At 39.0% G+C, this 17,839-nt stretch overlaps 1 protein-coding gene across 3 annotated transcripts in view; it reads left to right on the top strand.

The window, feature by feature from the left end:
• The window catches only part of LOC124615456, a 136,295-nt gene that overhangs the window by 91,216 nt on the left and 27,240 nt on the right, over window positions 1-17,839 (top strand). For all 3 annotated transcript variants that reach the window (XM_047143358.1, XM_047143357.1, XM_047143359.1), the window contains 2 exons: window positions 15,436-15,617; window positions 15,740-15,938. In XM_047143358.1, the coding sequence (XP_046999314.1) occupies window positions 15,436-15,617; window positions 15,740-15,938 (381 nt within the window). The remainder of the gene's footprint in view (window positions 1-15,435; window positions 15,618-15,739; window positions 15,939-17,839) is intronic.

Here is a 17,839-nt window from a genome sequence, read left to right as displayed (position 1 = left end):
AGGTAAGTGGAGGACTGGGACTAGAAAAGGTAGAGGCCAGGGGGATTATGGAAACAAAGGCTTTATTGCAGGGAGAGGTCCCACTTGCGCAATTCAGAAAAGTTGTTATTGATAGGAGGTATCCTAATAGTGCATGCTGTGAAGCAATTGTTGAAATGAAGCAATGTGTGGATGGCAGCATAATCTGCAACTGGATGGTCCAGCTGTCTCTTGGACACATTATCGATGGCTATTCATATGGACAGACAGTTTGCTAGTCATTGTGCACACACAGAAATCAGCACAGTGGTTGTAGCTTAGTTTATAGATCCCGTGACTGCTTTCACAGGTAGCCCTGCCGTTGATGGGATAGGGGATGACTGTGGTGGTGCTGGTGGAGGTGGTGGGGATTTTGGTGGTGGTGGGAGGATGTATGGGACAGATGTTGCGTTTAGGTATATATTCAGGGATATGAACCATGAAGAAGGAATTGAGGCAGAGGTGCAGTATGGATGGGCAAGCATATTGTGTAGGTTTGGTGGGTGCCAGTAGACCATTGTGGGAGGGATGGCAAGGGTAGTGTGTAGGCTATTCCTAATTTCAGGACAAAACAAGAGGTAGTCAAAACCCTATTGATAATTCCGTTACTGCAGTCCTGGGTGATACTGAGTCATGAGGGGAGCACTCCTTTGTGGCTGGATGATGAGTATGTGGGAGGTGGTGGGTGACTGGAGAGGTAGGGCATGGGAGATCTGTTTCTTTGCTAGGTTAGGTGGGTAGTTTTTGTCTGCGAAGACCTCAGGGAGACACCTGATATATTTGGAGGGGGACTGCTCATCACTGTGGATGTGATGATGATGGGGGGATTGGTTGTGTGGCAGGAACTTCTTGGTATGGAATGGGAGGCAGCTGTTGATGCGGAGGTATTGCTGGTGGTTGGTAGGTTTTATATGGACAAAGATACTGAAGTAACCATCCTTGACGTGGAGGTCAACATCGAGGAAGGTGCCATTTTGGGTTGAGGAGGACCATATAAAGTGATTGGGCTAGAAAGTAGTATTCAGGTTCTGATGGAATGTGGATAAGGTGTCTTCGCCTTCGGTCCGTATCACAAAGATGTTGTAAATGAATCTTGACCCGGTGAGGGGTTTGGGATTGTGGGTAGTTGTGAAGGATTCCTCTAGATCAGGCCTGTTCATTGCTCTGCTTGTGCCAGCTGGCTCACGTTCATACCTTTAAGCAGTGAGCGATCGGCTGGCTGACATTGAGTAATTGTGGGGGAAGGGAAGGGGAGGGATGCAAGAAGGAATCAGAACAAGGCAGCTCAGAGTGAGAAACTATTGCCAATTAGTCTATTCTGTAGTTACTATTGTTAGTTCTACAGAGATGTATCACTTCATGGTGGCTAATTAAAGCCTTCGTGATGGATTTATTTCCTAAGATGGTTGCATTGATGAGATATCACAGTGAAATGAAACTTACATTTCTTTCAGTTGACGAGGCAAAGAATACGGGGCAGCTAAGTACAGAACCAGGTAATTCTTAAGAATGTTTTGGATGAAGTTTAAACTGACATCAACATGTATTTTGTGACTATGTTATTCACACATTAAACATAAAAATACTGCATGTCAATCTGTTCTACTAATTTTGCGTTTTACTAAAGTATCTATGTCTGATGCCACTTTCTATGCACTGCTAATTCAAAGATAGCCTATGAAGTTGCAGTCTGTGAGTGAGCTTCTGGGGACAGTCTTTGTTCTCTTTACTGTGGAGTAGCTGCAGACTTATGTAGTCATGGTAATTGGTTTTGACAAAAAAAATTTATGTGAATCTACAAGACTTATTATGAAATTTATCATGCAGCTCCCTGTGACACTATACGTGTATAAATTCTAGCTGTGACTAGGCATCCTGCATTGATAACTTGTAAATTGAAGTTACTGTGTCTGACCTTCTCTTTGAAGTTCATAATTTGGCCACAATGCTACTTTTTATCAATTTAAAAAGAGCTACTCTCCACTTTAAGCACTGTGTCATTAAGTGTATATAGTTACATCTAAGGGTATGGTGAACTAAACAAGCAGCCATTTCTGTGAAGAAAGCACACAGTTTGCACTTTTCCTGCACTACATAGTGATGTCTGACCATCCCATTTTACCCTGAGCACTTACTGCCCATGCAGCAAGCGAGCATGAGCACTCATGCTCGCCTAGCAGCCTCATAACTGTCATGCTCTAAATGGCCCATGAATAGGTTACCATAAGATGGTGCCAAGCTGGTGCCCACTGCTGTACCATAGATTTGATTTGTTGTATGTGATGCCATCAAAGGAGAAGTAATTGTGGGTGAGAATATAGTTGGTCAGAGTGACCATGAAGGAGGTTATAGGTGTGGAGTCAGTTGGGTGTAGGGAAACTAGTGTTCAGTAGCAGCAAGGCCATGGGCATTGGGGATGTGTGTAGAGTAGGTGGGATCAACAGTGCTGAGCAGGGGGCCATGTGGTAAAGGAACAGTAACTGTGGAGAGCAGATGGAGGAAATGGTTGGCGTCTTTTGTATAGTAAGGTAGGTTACAGGTAATAGGCTAAAGATGTTGTTCCGTGAGAGTAGGGATTCTCTCAGTGGGGGCAGTAACCAGACACAATGGGGCGTACTGGATGGTTAGGTTTATGGACTTTACGAAATACGTAGAAGGTAGGAGTGTGGGTAGTGTTACCGATTGAGGAATGAGGTAGATCATGGGGAGGGGTTCTTGGGTGGACCTAATGATTTGAGGAGGGAGAGGAGATCCTGTTGTTGATTTCTGGCCACTGTGACAGAGTTTGTAGGTGGATGAATTTGTCAGCTGGCAGAGTTCTTCCACCAGGTAATAGCTGCAGTTTGAAACCATGGTGATGGAGCCTTTGTTGGCAGATAAGATTATAAGGTTGATATCAGTTTATAGGTTGTGGATTGCGGTTCTTTCTGCAGTGGTAAGGTTGGTTTCCATTTTCAGGGATTTGGGGAATGATGGTGAGGCAAGGTTTAAGCTTAAGAAATTCTGGAATGTTAACAGGGGGTTGTTATGGGGCAATGGAAAGGAGTTCTTAGTTTGTTTACGCCTTTCACTACTGGCCCTACTCCCTAAGGTTTCAGCCCCCCCTTCATCCATTCTGTCCACAAAGTTTTTTCTGCATATTTCTATGTATTTTTACGAGTTTTTCCCACACTTTTATGTATTTTACATTGTTTTGCATATTTTTTTATCCTCCACTATGGAGGACGCTCTCACCACCATACAGAATGCAGAACATAAAGAGACCCAAAACAGCCACGAACCTTTCCTCCAAAAGCCTTAGTCCCACAGAGGTAACACTCCTTTCCAAAAGCCTTATCTTTAATCACACTCTCAACTTCAATCATACTGGGCTTGTTAAAGATTTCTCTCCTTCTCCCGGTCCCTACAATGAAACACTTTCTTGCCACCCTATCAGTCAGACTCAACCTAAAACCACCCTCAGATATCATGACAGCACCCAGCAGCCCTACCCTGTCCCCACCACATCCCTGCATGCTCACACAAGCAGCACTACATCATCCCCCATTCTGCCCTTTGCCCTCCTTCCTGCTCCATGCCTCCTCCTTACTCCCACCACTGTGCTGGTGCTCTCATCAGGCAAGAGGCCAAAGACCAAAGACAGGCCAAAGACAGTGGCCATTTGTGCGGGTTTTGTTCTTGTGTAAATGTGTGTGTTTTCTGTTGTGATGCTAGATACAAACAATAGTGCAGCCACAAAGAACAAGGGCTTATTTATCCACAATTAAGTAAACAACAAACACAGATACAGCACAATAAGCAGCAGAACATAATCTGAGGATCGGCACCTACTGCACTGTCCTTATATAGAAGAGAGCTCCGGCAGACATCATGGCGGGTGTGATGCCATGTGCACAAGTTGTGGGCAGTCTCTGGCGGCTGGTCTATGGAGGTACTGTTTGCAGAGTATTTGAGTGTAGTATGCCAGTGGCCTGGTGCCATGGCGTGTATGCAGGTAGGAATGTGGGGTGTGTAGATGTATAGGGCTATTGCACCCCTCCCCTCTTCGAGAAAGGGCGTTCCTCTGATGCATGTGTTGGAGTGACAGATGACACATCCATGGCATCAGTGGTGGGTGCTGCAGGTGATGATGGTGGCACCAGAAGGAGATTCTGGGCTGAAACTGGTGAATAGGGGCAGAACTGGTGCAGCCACAGACACGTGCAGAGCCCACTCCCCCTGCCTCCCCCCCCCCCCCCCTCCCCCACCCCTCTCTGCAAAGTACCATAAGGGAGGACCAGCAATAAGAGCACTGTTAGCATCCTGACGTGGCAGAACTGCACTGGCAGTGTACAGTGGAGGTGCGGTGGGCACTGATGGTGAAGGAGTTGACAGTACTGACCAGCACAGCAAATTGAAGGAATGAACTACAATTTATACTCAGTGAGAGCCTTAAATTGCCCCAAAGTTAGGTTATGGTGCTTGATGTAACTCACGAAACATTGAGTAACTGGCGATAATGCCGGAGATCCCAAGTCTACATAAGTTTGTGAGTTCAGCAGTGCCACAGCTGCACCTGTGTCCACTTCTAGTCTGAGCACTTTGTCCATTACTTGCACTTCAATAAACAGTTTCATAAGCACTGGAATCAAACAATTAACATCCATGTCCATATCTGCAATGTCTGTACATTTGACTAAAGACATTTTTGACAGTTATCTAGATCTCTACTGTTCTGCCATGACATGACTTGCCATTGGCATGGTACATGCATTTCCTGGATGGTGCACTGTACTATTCCAAACTGGGATGCTGATTCATGAAGGCCAACAATGATTTATCCAATTTATTGGTTGAGATCTGTGGCTTGGATTATAGCTTTTTCAGAGATACAGCAAACAGCCACTTTTTTATGTATTTTTGTTTGTACCAATATGGATTTTGGCCTCTTACCCAATTTCAATTGGTGTAATTCAGTCTTAAATTAGTACACCATTAGAACACTGACTGCAATTTGGATGCTGCAGTTAGCCTGCACAAAAGAGCAAATTTGTTTAGCTAATATACTTTGTGAGTTGTATACGAGGGTAGGTCATTATTATCCACAATTTAGTTATATTTTTGTTTATTTTGGTAGTACTGTCGTTTTGTGGTGATGATGCATGCTTTGTTTATTTGTTGTTATATCTTTGCAATTTCCAAGCTACTAGGTTGGTTTTGTTATTGCTGCCATGCTGTCAATCATGGCTGCTCTGCTGTCTATTTGCACCAAAGAAGAGCAATGTTCAGTGATCCAAATTTTGTGGTCGGAAGGCATATCAGGGGCCAAAATTCATCAAAGACTTTCAGTACAGTATGGGAACAGTGTTTTGCCACAACAGTGTCTATAAATGAATTGAAAACTTCCAAAATGGTCGCATAAGTGTTACACACGATGAAGGAGCCGGATGACCGTTTATGCCACAAATGAAGAAACAATTGAGCATTCACATGAAATGACAGGCAATTAACTATTGATGATGTGGTACGTCGGCTGCAAATTAGTCATAGTTCTTCCTACGAAATCATCCAAAACAGACTTGGGTTCAAAAAGTTTGTGCAAGATGGGCCCAAAACAACTCACACAGTTGCATAAACAAATGCACTTGAACATCTGCAATCGCTATGGTAACGAAGGGGACAGCTTCTTAGACAGGATCATTACTAGTGATGAAATGTGTATCCGCAATTATGAGCCGGAGAGTAAATGGCAGAGTATGGAATGGAAACATCCAAATTCGCTACGCAAGAAAAAGTTCGAGACCCAACTGCCCGCAGGAAAACTGATGCTTATGGTTTTTGAGATGCACAAGGTCCAGTGCAGGAACACAGGGGCACAACAGTAAACAGTGTATGTAACAGTGAGATGCTTACTGCCAGGCTAAAGCCTGCAGTTTGAAGCAAACGCCGAGGATTGCTGTCAAAAAGTGTTGTGTTGTTGCATGACAATGCCTGTCCATATACTGCTGCCCACACTGCTGAAATGCTCAAGAAACTCAAAAGTTGAAGTACTAGATCATTCTCCATATAGTCCCCATCTTGCCCCTTCTGGCTATCACTTGTTTGGTCCACTCAAACAGGCATTAAGGGGGTAGGACGTCAAACGGGACGACTTGGAGCAGGTTAGGCATTACAGGACATTTTAACTTCCACTGTCTATACTTTTACAAATTTATAAAACTTTTGCATTGTGACCAGGAAGGATTCAGGATTAGCAGTGGAAGTTCAAAAACTCAACAAATTTTTTTTTTTAATATCTGAAATTTCATCAGTTTTTCACTTATTATTGGCTGCATTTGTTCCTATAGGTACACTTTTCTTCATAACTAGGAGAGATTATTCGATGAATTTTGCACAGCATACAAACCATATTTACAGCTGTATGAAACTCTAGAATTTTCCATTATAAACTGTGGTAAAAATTGAGATAATTAACTATAAAATTTGAGTTTGTTCTAAACATGAAGTTTAAAATGTAACAGCTTATTAATTTTTTCATAAATGAAATAAATTCTAGAGTTTCATACACCTGTAAGTATGGTTTGTATGCTGTGCAAAATTCATCGAAGAGTCTCTCCTACTTATGAAGAAAAGTGTACCTATAGCAACAAATTCTGCCACCAGTAACTGAAAAAATGAAGAAATTTCACATGTAAAAAAACAAAAAATAATTATTTTGTCATGTGTGTGAACTTCCACTGCTATGAGTGTGAATCCTGAATCCTTCCTGGTCATGCTGACAAAGTTTTATAAATTTGTTGGTAAAAGTATAGACAGTGGAAATTAAAATGTCCTGTGGTGCCTCTGCTGCTCCAAGTCGTCCCGTTTGACGTCCTACCTCCCTTAAGGGACCGTTGACTTGCCTTGGATGAAGCAGTGAAAGAAGCAGTGCATTCCTGGCTTGCAGCACAACCCAGAACCTTCTTTTATGAGGCCATCCATTGTACAACAATGGACCAAGTGTGTTGAAACACAAGGAGACTATGTTGAAAAATCATGTTCTTGTAAGTTTCATATTTGATTACAATAAAATTTTATAACTACTTTGTGGATAATAATTGACTTACCCTCATATTTACAATACATTACTTGTTAGATAAACTTGTTTGTTGATTTTTTTCAATTTTAACATTTCTGCTTGTGGCAAAAACACTTTTCCATTTGTATGTTGCACAAAAACAGTACAATATCTGCCATGTTACTGACCGACATCTTTGTTTACATCAGATAATTGTGTCTATGGCCAAAGTTACATTGTACTTATAGATTCTGAAAATACTGTTTCTATTTTAAACTTCTGTACAACTAAAAATTGAAATTGCTTAGCATAAATGTACTGAGTGCTTTGTAGAGTTATTTAATAAGTGCAGTAGTGACTGTTTAATTAAAGTATATTGAATATTACAAAAATATTATGTTACGTTTTACATGAAATAAATAATTTTAGATATTTTACTCACAGCTGGAGTGACATTTGCGAAGAATAAAGACGAAGCAACTGTCGTATGTGATGAAGAATCACTGTATGCATTACAAGGGCTCACATTTGATGTGACAGCAGAAATATATGGTCTTTTATTTATCATTGCTTTTATTCTTGTTTATGGTTGCACTTATTATGTGATTGTGAAAGTAAATTATGGATTTCCTTGGATACAGTTTATAGGGTAACTGTTTGGTCATTTAGGATGTCATTAGAGGATGCACATTTCTGAGAATAAATTTCAATGTCTTCCAGTAAGTTCATTCTTTTCCCTTTTGTGGTCGGGTGGGGTATTAGGTTGTGAGCTGTGTATGTCACTTAATGTTCATCTTGAGCTGCATGTAAGGCAAATGTGGGTTTGCTTGAGTTTTTTGAATGAAGAGTATCTATGTGTTCCCAAAAATGTATATTGGAATTTCTTCTTGCTTTGCCAATATATATCTTCAAACATCAATTGCATTTAATTGTTTAACATTGAATAACAAGTACACTATTTTTGTTCTACTTGTTTCTGTTTATTTTAAACTTTATTTTTGGCTTATTAGGCCATCTTCAGGAAACAACTGACTAGCATCTTGAATGAAGAGACACTCGTTCTTAGGTAACCAAACATTATAGGTGAAGATACAATCCCTTGTATCTTACACTTTACACAGTGAACAGTGTTATGCACAATAAGTAATTAAACCACACAATATTACATGTTAAATGGATTTAATTGTGTATATTCCTGATTGAAGGTATGGCTTTGCGTTATTTTTAATAGTATGGATGGCTTTGTCCTTTATTTTGTTATTTGTGAAAAAGCTGATTCCGACATTATTCTTCAGAAAAGGTTTGCTACTTTATATGACAGTTTTCCTTAAAAAAAAAGGCATGCTCACAATGTTTTCTGTTAGCTGTGATGTGGTGTTATTTAGTGTTCGCTTGTCTATGTGGTTGGCTATGGGGACAATTTAACTGTTAAGATCATCTATTAATTTTGGATTGTGGCCATTGTTGTAAGAAATTTAATGGTGAACGTAAAATATTTCTGAGTGTTGTATTGTGTCATAACGCAATAAACTATACTGGAGAAACCAACATTTTGGCCATAGTTTCAGTGGTCCTCTTCTGGGTCTACTACTCATTATGGTGCAGTAGGATATTCAATAAACTTTTATGTGAACTGACTCTGGCCATGAGAGCCTACGCAGTTATACTTTAATAGTATTTAGTTCATCAGATTTGTCAGCTATTTCTAAAGGGATTTTGTGTATCCTGTTGAGGATTGCTCTATATGAATCTGTTTGTGCTTTTCTAGATGGTAGGAGGTTTTGTAACAATATTCTGAGAAGGAAAGTTGCTACTCACCATATAGCTGAGATGCTGAGTTGCAGATAGGCACAACAAAAATATTTTACTTTTTTGTTTTGCCTATCTGCAACTCAGCATCTCCGCTATATGGTGAGTAGCAACTTTCCTTCTCAGAATATTGTTACATTCCATCCTGGATTTTCTGCACAGCTGCTTTCTGTGTCTACAACATATTTCATAAATGTCGTTATGGCAGCACCTCTTCATTGCTCCGTAAATGGCTACCAGTTTTGCCTACAGCCATTTGTGCTTCACAGTTGAAAGCTGTCAGAAATGCTGCCAGGTGTCAAAGATTTCTATAAATTGACTTGACTGTAGGAGTATCTTAGTGGTAAAGAATAAACATATTCAAATGTCATTCATGATGTGGCATTTTTTCATACATCTCAGTGTTATGACTCATATCTCCAGAGCTGTCTGTAGTACCATGATATAATTTTCTAGGTGCATTGAGCAGTGTATGTGGATACTATCTGCGAAATATGTTGCGGTTAGAGTCGGTAGCAAAGAAGTAATAACTTTGTATGTCATGCTTAATGTGACAGTTTTTCACACACCTTACTGTTTATGACATTATGTTTCCTGATTTATGATATGTAGGTGGTTCTTACCTGCACAGTCTGACAGAAAGGGGTTGTGTGCCATGTCTGGTTGAAATCAGTCCAGTTGTTTAGAAGGAGATGTGGTGGTACATTTTGTCATTAAAAGAAAAGCTTATGTGATTGTGCTAGTGTTAACAAATCAGTCAAGTTATACATTTCTGTTAAAGTCAAGCATTTTTTGTGCTTAAGCAAGTTGTTCTTAATAATTTCTATTGTTTCTTTGACAGGTATGTTTGTGTAGAGGATAGTGATGTCAGGTGATGCGAATTTAACTGTCTCAGTAATCTGAATGTCCTTCATACAATAATTGGTTCATAACTAGTTTGTTCATAACTATTCTTAATCAGAGACTACAAAGTATAAGTGGTACAGTAATCTGCAAAGAATAATAGGGCTTCAGAAAGGGATGTTCATGTAATGATAAGATATTTTTGGTAAGACATATTATCGAAAAATGTCAGGAATTTGGCTTAAAAATGCGTTAAGTAGTTATTAATTACATGAAAGCCTTTGATAAGGTACAAAGACATCTTTTCTGGAAAATATTGAAGTAAAATGTGTTTGAAATTTTAGTAAATCAAGGTGTGTGACAAGGGTGTAATCTATCACCCACTTTATTTAATTTGTATATTGGTGACCAAGTTATGAAGTAGAAAGATGAAATGTAGTTTGGAATTAAAGTAGGCTCTAGTATACCATTAAATACCTTGTTATGTGCTGATGACCAGATAGTTATATGGGAAACAGAAGATAATTTACAAAGAGCAGTATGCAGATTGAGCCAAAAGGCAATATACTACAACTTAACTATATCTCCAAATAATACAAAGATACTGACTTTCAAAGAGAAGAATCCAGTCAGTTTAAAAATAATAACAGAAAATTTTAGAATAAGTATCCCATTTCAATTATTGAGAATGTGATATTACTCTTAACCACGACAAAGACATTGAGAAGCACATTAATATATATATCAAGCTATCTGCAGAACAATTGGAAGAATGTAGGGAATAAAAACCAGCATCATATAAGATACTTCACCTCTAACTTTAGGTAAAAGTACAAATAAATTTGCAACTCTTAGATCATTTAAGACTTTGGTGTTACTGGATATATTTTATAAGTTACTGTACTGTTATCTTTGATAAATCACCTGTTTAATACTTGTACTGGAGAAATAAATTTCTATAAAGTTGATGGGCTGTAACTACTCATGTATATTGTTCTGAATCATGGACAGTAACAAAAAAGAAAACACATGTATACAGGCATCAGTAATAAAGTTCATGCTACACATATGGGGCTGTAATAAAAAGGACAAAATAAGATCAGATTTAAAAATCTTCGCAGTTAATGACAAGATAGAAGAGAATAGATTGAAATGGAAGGACCACATTGGTAGAGTAATAGACGATAGATTGCCAAAAAGATAATGAATTATTGACTGACTGGAAAGAGAGAACTAGGTAGACCTTGTAAGAGATGGAGAGATGATAACAAGCTGGAACACCTAATCCTGGGAAGGAGAAGATGATGATGATGAACTAAACAGATGGTACTTTTGTTTTAATTGAAGATGTTGATGCAGAAAAAATTCTGAGCTCCATTGTAATCTTAGAAAACTGGTTCCATTAAATGGGTTGAAACTGAACATTTCAAAAACCCATATGGTACATTTCAAAACCAAACATTCAAAATGTGTGCAACTTAAAATACAACATAACAATCAACCTATGAAAGAAGTCGACACAGTCAAATTCCTGGGACTAAATGTGGACAAGAACTTAAGCTGGAATACATGTATTGATTTCATATCAAATAAACTAAGCAGTTTTCCATTTACAATTCAAATACTAGCAAAGTCCCCTGACTTAAGTACATGAAAAATTGCTTATCACAGTTATTTTGAATCTGTCGTTAGATATGGGGCAATTTTCTGGGGACATTCAAGTAGTGTATCTCGAATACTGAAACTGCAAAAGAAAATTGTTGATACATGTCTACTGCACACCAAACAGAGTATTGTCACCCATTATTTTGGACGTTACAAATACTAACTGTTCCCTCCATATACACTTATGAAATTATAATCTTCCTATACAGCAGACAAAATACTTTGAGGAGAATCATTTTAATGATACATACAACATAAGAGATAAAAATAATTTTATGCTACCCACACACCAGTTGAAATTACATGCACGGACTCCACAGTATGTGGGGATGACAATGTATAACAAGTTAATGGGCAGAAACATATTTAATATGAAGCCAGAAATTTTAAAAATGGCTACAGCAGATTGTGTGAGAGACATGCTACTACTCAACAGAAGAATTCATAGAAGATGAATGATAATTTGAGCAAGGGGTACTTAAGTGTTATATTTTATTGTATGCATATATAACGAAATTGTATTATTATTATGCTGTTTGATAATCTCAGCTGTTCTTTGTTTATGGTCAAATTTTACCACAATTTGACTTGTCTCCTGTACCTGAATCAAATGATTTAGATTATTACGTTATGAGGGGGAAGAAAAAATAAAAATGAAATAAAATCTGTACTGCGTATGTATCAGTGCTTCAATGAAAAAGGTAGGAGTAGTAGAGGGAAATACACTCCTGGAAATTGAAATAAGAACACCGTGAATTCATTGTCCCAGGAAGGGGAAACTTTATTGACACATTCCTGGGGTCAGATACATCACATGATCACACTGACAGAACCACAGGCACATAGACACAGGCAACAGAGCATGCACAATGTCGGCACTAGTACAGTGTATACCCACCTTTCGCAGCAATGCAGGCTGCTATTCTCCCATGGAGACGATCGTAGAGATGCTGGATGTAGTCCTGTGGAACGGCTTGCCATGCCATTTCCACCTGGCGCCTCAGTTGGACCAGCGTTCGTGCTGGACGTGCAGACCGCGTGAGACGATGCTTCATCCAGTCCCAAACATGCTCAATGGGGGACAGATCCGGAGATCTTGCTGGCCAGGGTAGTTGACTTACACCTTCTAGAGCACGTTGGGTGGCACGGGATACATGTGGACGTGCATTGTCCTGTTGGAACAGCAAGTTCCCTTGCCGGTCTAGGAATGGTAGAACGATGGGTTCGATGATGGTTTGGATGTACCGTGCACTATTCAGTGTCCCCTCGACGATCACCAGTGGTGTACGGCCAGTGTAGGAGATCGCTCCCCACACCATGATGCCGGGTGTTGGCCCTGTGTGCCTCGGTCGTATGCAGTCCTGATTGTGGCGCTCACCTGCACGGCGCCAAACACGCATACGACCATCATTGGCACCAAGGCAGAAGCGACTCTCATCGCTGAAGACGACACGTCTCCATTCGTCCCTCCATTCACGCCTGTCGCGACACCACTGGAGGCGGGCTGCACGATGTTGGGGCGTGAGCGGAAGACGGCCTAACGGTGTGCGGGACCGTAGCCCAGCTTCATGGAGACGGTTGCGAATGGTCCTCGCCGATACCCCAGGAGCAACAGTGTCCCTAATTTGCTGGGAAGTGGCGGTGCGGTCCCCTACGGCACTGCGTAGGATCCTACGGTCTTGGCGTGCATCCGTGCGTCGCTGCGGTCCGGTCCCAGGTCGACGGGCACGTGCATCTTCCGCCGACCACTGGCGACAACATCGATGTACTGTGGAGACCTCACGCCCCACGTGTTGAGCAATTCGGCGGTACGTCCACCCGGCCTCCCGCGTGCCCACTATACGCCCTCGCTCAAAGTCCGTCAACTGCACATACGGTTCACGTCCACGCTGTTGCGGCATGCTACCAGTGTTAAAGACTGCGATGGAGCTCCGTATGCCACGGCAAACTGGCTGACACTGACGGCGGCGGTGCACAAATGCTGCACAGCTAGCGCCATTCGACGGCCAACACCGCGGTTCCTGGTGTGTCCGCTGTGCCGTGCGTGTGATCATTGCTTGTACAGCCCTCTCGCAGTGTCCGGAGCAAGTATGGTGGGTCTGACACACCGGTGTCAATGTGTTCTTTTTTCCATTTCCAGGAGTGTATAATTTACAGTAGACAGAATAGTAAAACATGAAGAATTGTTGTACAGAGACCAAAATCTGAAGACTATTATGATCGACTAGGGCCTCATAGGCGTCGCTCTACAAAATTCACACAAATCGTGAATCCCTGAGATCTAATTTGTACATAATAAATCTCTTAATTAAATCTATGTTGTATAGTCCTTTGTGTATGACATTTATGGAATCTTTTAAAAACAGTGCCTTTGGATGTGGTATGTCTGTGATTTTACAAGGACTGATGTATTTATGAAAAAATTTATTCATCTTCTTGTATGAATTTTTGCCTATACCATGTCTCACACCTCAGATTCTTACAAGTATGTCAGTAAAATACCTTGTAACTGACTCCATTGTTCCATCATTAATATATTAGATTTGTGTGGTTTTCATTTTAAACTCTCCAGTAATACTCCTGCTTGGTTTGATTCGTGTGATTTTCATTTTAAACTCTCCAGTAATACTCCTGTTTGGTTTGATTTCTTCCACTGTGTTGATGTTAGCCATAGCCACTGAATGAACCTGTTTGACCCATTGTTGTTCTTGCTTAAAAGTTACTGAATTATTTTTAAGAGATAATGTATAGGCATTATTCTCTCCTCCTCATTTTACTCTATTCTTATAAAGTCTTGTGACACTTTGTTGTCAAGTAATCAGTCTAAACCTTAGAGATGTATGTCTAAGTTGAGATTAGGTTCTACTAATAACATTTTATAAAATGTAAAAATATCAGTTGTGATAGGTAGCATCATTTTGTATTATGCTCTTTTACTTTTTATTCTACTCTTTCTTTAAGTAATTGCTTCTCTTCCTTTGCTTGAACAATGTCACTGTTGTAAATTACCCCATCAGGCCACCTATGCAGCTTTAACAATGGTTCTTTGATAAATCCCGTACCACTGGGGAATATCCACCAGGTAAATGTGGCAATTCATTTAATATAAGCAAAAATTCTGTCATCATTTTAGCACAGGTGGTATATCTGGTTGAACAATATGTACAACAAAGTCTTTCAATCTCTTTCATCACTTTTTCTGATGGACTGGATTGAGGATGGTGTTTCCCATGTTAAAAATTCCTTAACCCTTTCAGACCTGAATTTTTTCTGGAGGAAAGAAAATTTTTCTTTATGCTCTAATGCTCCTAAGTGGTTTTTAATGATTTTAGACACATGATTTATACAGATATATGTATCCATTTTCAGTACATACTTTGAACATTTGGTTTCTTTTTATGGGCTAAAATAAATAATTTTTTGATATTTACTGTTGTAATAGATAAACTGATAATTCGAGAATTACCATGCAAAATAACAATAATAATAATCAGTTATGCAGTGCAATATAACAAACCAACTACTTCTGTGAATTCTGGCAGTCACAAGCTGCTGCACACTGCTACATTCATTTGATGATATTTTTATAGTGATGCCCAACAGGTGGGAGCACTTGTGCATGATGATAAGGTTGAACATTCACGGATATCTCCATTTGATCAATATTTCAATTAACTTGATCACTTTTGACGTTCTGGTTTCGTTGTGCAGAAACCTCATTTTCTGTGCCAGGATTCTGTTCTTGCAGCTGTTCATGCTGTACATGTTGTTGAAGGAGTGCTCTACTGCATCTTGTTGAGTCATCTGTTCTGTGTTAAATGTACACTCATGTTCTATGCAATGCATCTCCATTATGCCAATGTTCTTTTCTACCTCCACATCTCGCATAACTAGCACACTTTACCATTTAATTATGTACCACTCCTTAATGTTTTCTGTAAACACCAAAAATGTGTTTTACTAATTTTTTTATATTATAAAGTTTTCTTTCATATATAATTGTTAACTATACTTCACATTTAAGATTCTAATCATCTTTTTTATTATTATTATTTCATTTCTAGGTATATTTTAAAAGACAGCCACAACAGCTACGCAAAATCTACACTGCTCTTACACTTCTGAGCACACAAACAAATGTAACCATGAATGATGTGCGTAGTGCTGTTTTACCATTATTGAGAGGTAACAGCTTTCTCATTGAAAGTTTATTGGAAATTATACCACAAGAGCATCTTCCAGACAGGTATAAAACATTTATTTTGATATACTTACAGAAAATAAATTTTAAATGCAGCTGTTCATGTGTGGCAGTGGAGTTTAATTCATTATTGCATGTATCAGTACAAGCCTACTTTCCGTTTTTAGTCTGTCGACTGATTTTGATGAGATGGGTTGTGCTGAAGTTGACAGTGACAACTTGGGAGATGATGATCAAATGGAAACATTAATTGTTCCTGATCAAGAAGACAAATATGGCAGTGATACTTGTATATGTACATGTCACAACTCCACCAAACAAAAGTATCGTTCCCGAATACATCATTGTGTACCATGCGGAACAAAGGTATCTATCTGTCTATCTATCTATTCTTTAAAGCGAGAATATAACTCCAGGTCAAGTAATTGTTACAAGAATATAATTAAAACTTTAGTATGAAATAATTAGGAATTGAGAGTTCATTGCGTGATGTATTGTACACGGCATTTGAATCGAGTGTTAGTATATTGCTGCTGGAGGCTATGATTATTTTCTCTCTACTTTTTTAAGGCAGACATATATCAAAAACTAGAATAAATAGTTAGATTGCATTAGTGTCATTCTTCTTCATCATTTGAGAGCTGCATCTATGTATCATGAAAGAAATTAATGCAAATCCAATAATTCTGTGTGTGGCCTACAATGCTGATTATAAATGTTACAGGTACAATACATAATGTAAACATTATACAATAGTACCTGTTGTTGGTCACAACATTGTGAGTAAATGTTAAATGGGTTCCTGTGTTATTTGTTATCTATTGTATAACAAGTCTGTAAATAAAATCATCACCGTAATTAAAATACAGTTGAATGCAGATCAAAAAAATCTACTTACAAGAGGCAGTAGATGTAGAAGTAAATTTGTGAACTATTTTCTCAGTATTCTTATTTCCGTAATCCTTCTTTACTAGTTGAAGAAACCTTGAGCTCTGAATGCTACTGATTTTGTAACTTTTATGTGTGTCTCTCTTTGCTGTAATTTTTTTAGTAATTATGGTAAGATTTGCACATGTAAGAATATTAATTACTGTTTGTGAAAAGTTGCGCATTTATATTACACAAGACTGTGCTTACTGCTAAAACTGCACATAATTTGTTCCTTTATCTTTTCTGGAATTCTGCCAAAAATATACCTAGCATCAGTACCAAAGTGCTAACCACAGATGATAGAGAAAATCATTTAAACACTAGATTCATTGGAAATTCCTTAGGAGCCCTTTATTAGGTCATCAGTTAGGACACAGGAAAACAAAAAGAGGAGGAGGAATGAGGTAATTTAAAGCAAGAAAGAGAAGCAGTTGCAGAATTTTTGAATAATATGAAAAGGATAGATTGCTACTCATGACACAGAGGAGGCATTGAGTCACAGGCAGGTACAATGAAACTGAATTTGAGAAATATTGAGCTTTTGGACTAAGCCCTTCATCAGATGTAGAAAACTCACACACATTCACACAAACAAAAGTCACAAAAACACACTGGTTACTATACATGACAACAGTAGCCATATATGTGTTATGCCATCCTGTATTTTCATCACAGTGAGAACCATATTATGAACTAATGGGATGACATGTTACATGGTGATGACATAAAAGTATACACATATTTTAAACATACAAAAATGTTCAAGCACACACAATATTTAAATGACCTTATCGTAAATAATTTAGAGGTAAAGGAGATGACTCACCAAATAATAGAAGCATTGAGTTATTAACAACTAAACAAAAAAAAAAAGAATGAAAACTTGGGTAGCTTTTGGACGTATCCTTTAATGAACTGGAATCTCTCTCTCTCTCTCTCTCTCTCTCTCTATCCCTCTATTACTACATTGTACTGGCTGATTGTATGGCCTACATAAATCAAGTAAACATTTCAAAATTTACTTGTGGTATTACTCAGTAGCATCCCTGAGCATGTCAGAAATCTTTTCTTAATTGTAATTAGGGTTGGTGTCGGATTGGTTATTGAAATAGGAGAAATTTTCCTGTCTGGAAAAGTTCCTTCCTACCTCTGCATATCTTGAACACTGTTAAACTCACTTACATGACATCTTATGTTTCCCCAGAATAAAGTCTATTTAAAATGCAGTCCAACTTACCAAAAGGAGGTGATGTCAGGTGGCTGAACAGTATTCCTTAGCCGGGGGGGGGGGGACTCCGTCTACAGGCCACAAGTGACCCATCAGGACCATCCGACCG

Source organism: Schistocerca americana, chromosome 5 (assembly GCF_021461395.2).
Source record: "Schistocerca americana isolate TAMUIC-IGC-003095 chromosome 5, iqSchAmer2.1, whole genome shotgun sequence".
NCBI lineage: Eukaryota > Metazoa > Arthropoda > Insecta > Orthoptera > Acrididae > Schistocerca > Schistocerca americana.
This window is presented reverse-complemented; position numbering and strand designations above follow the sequence as displayed.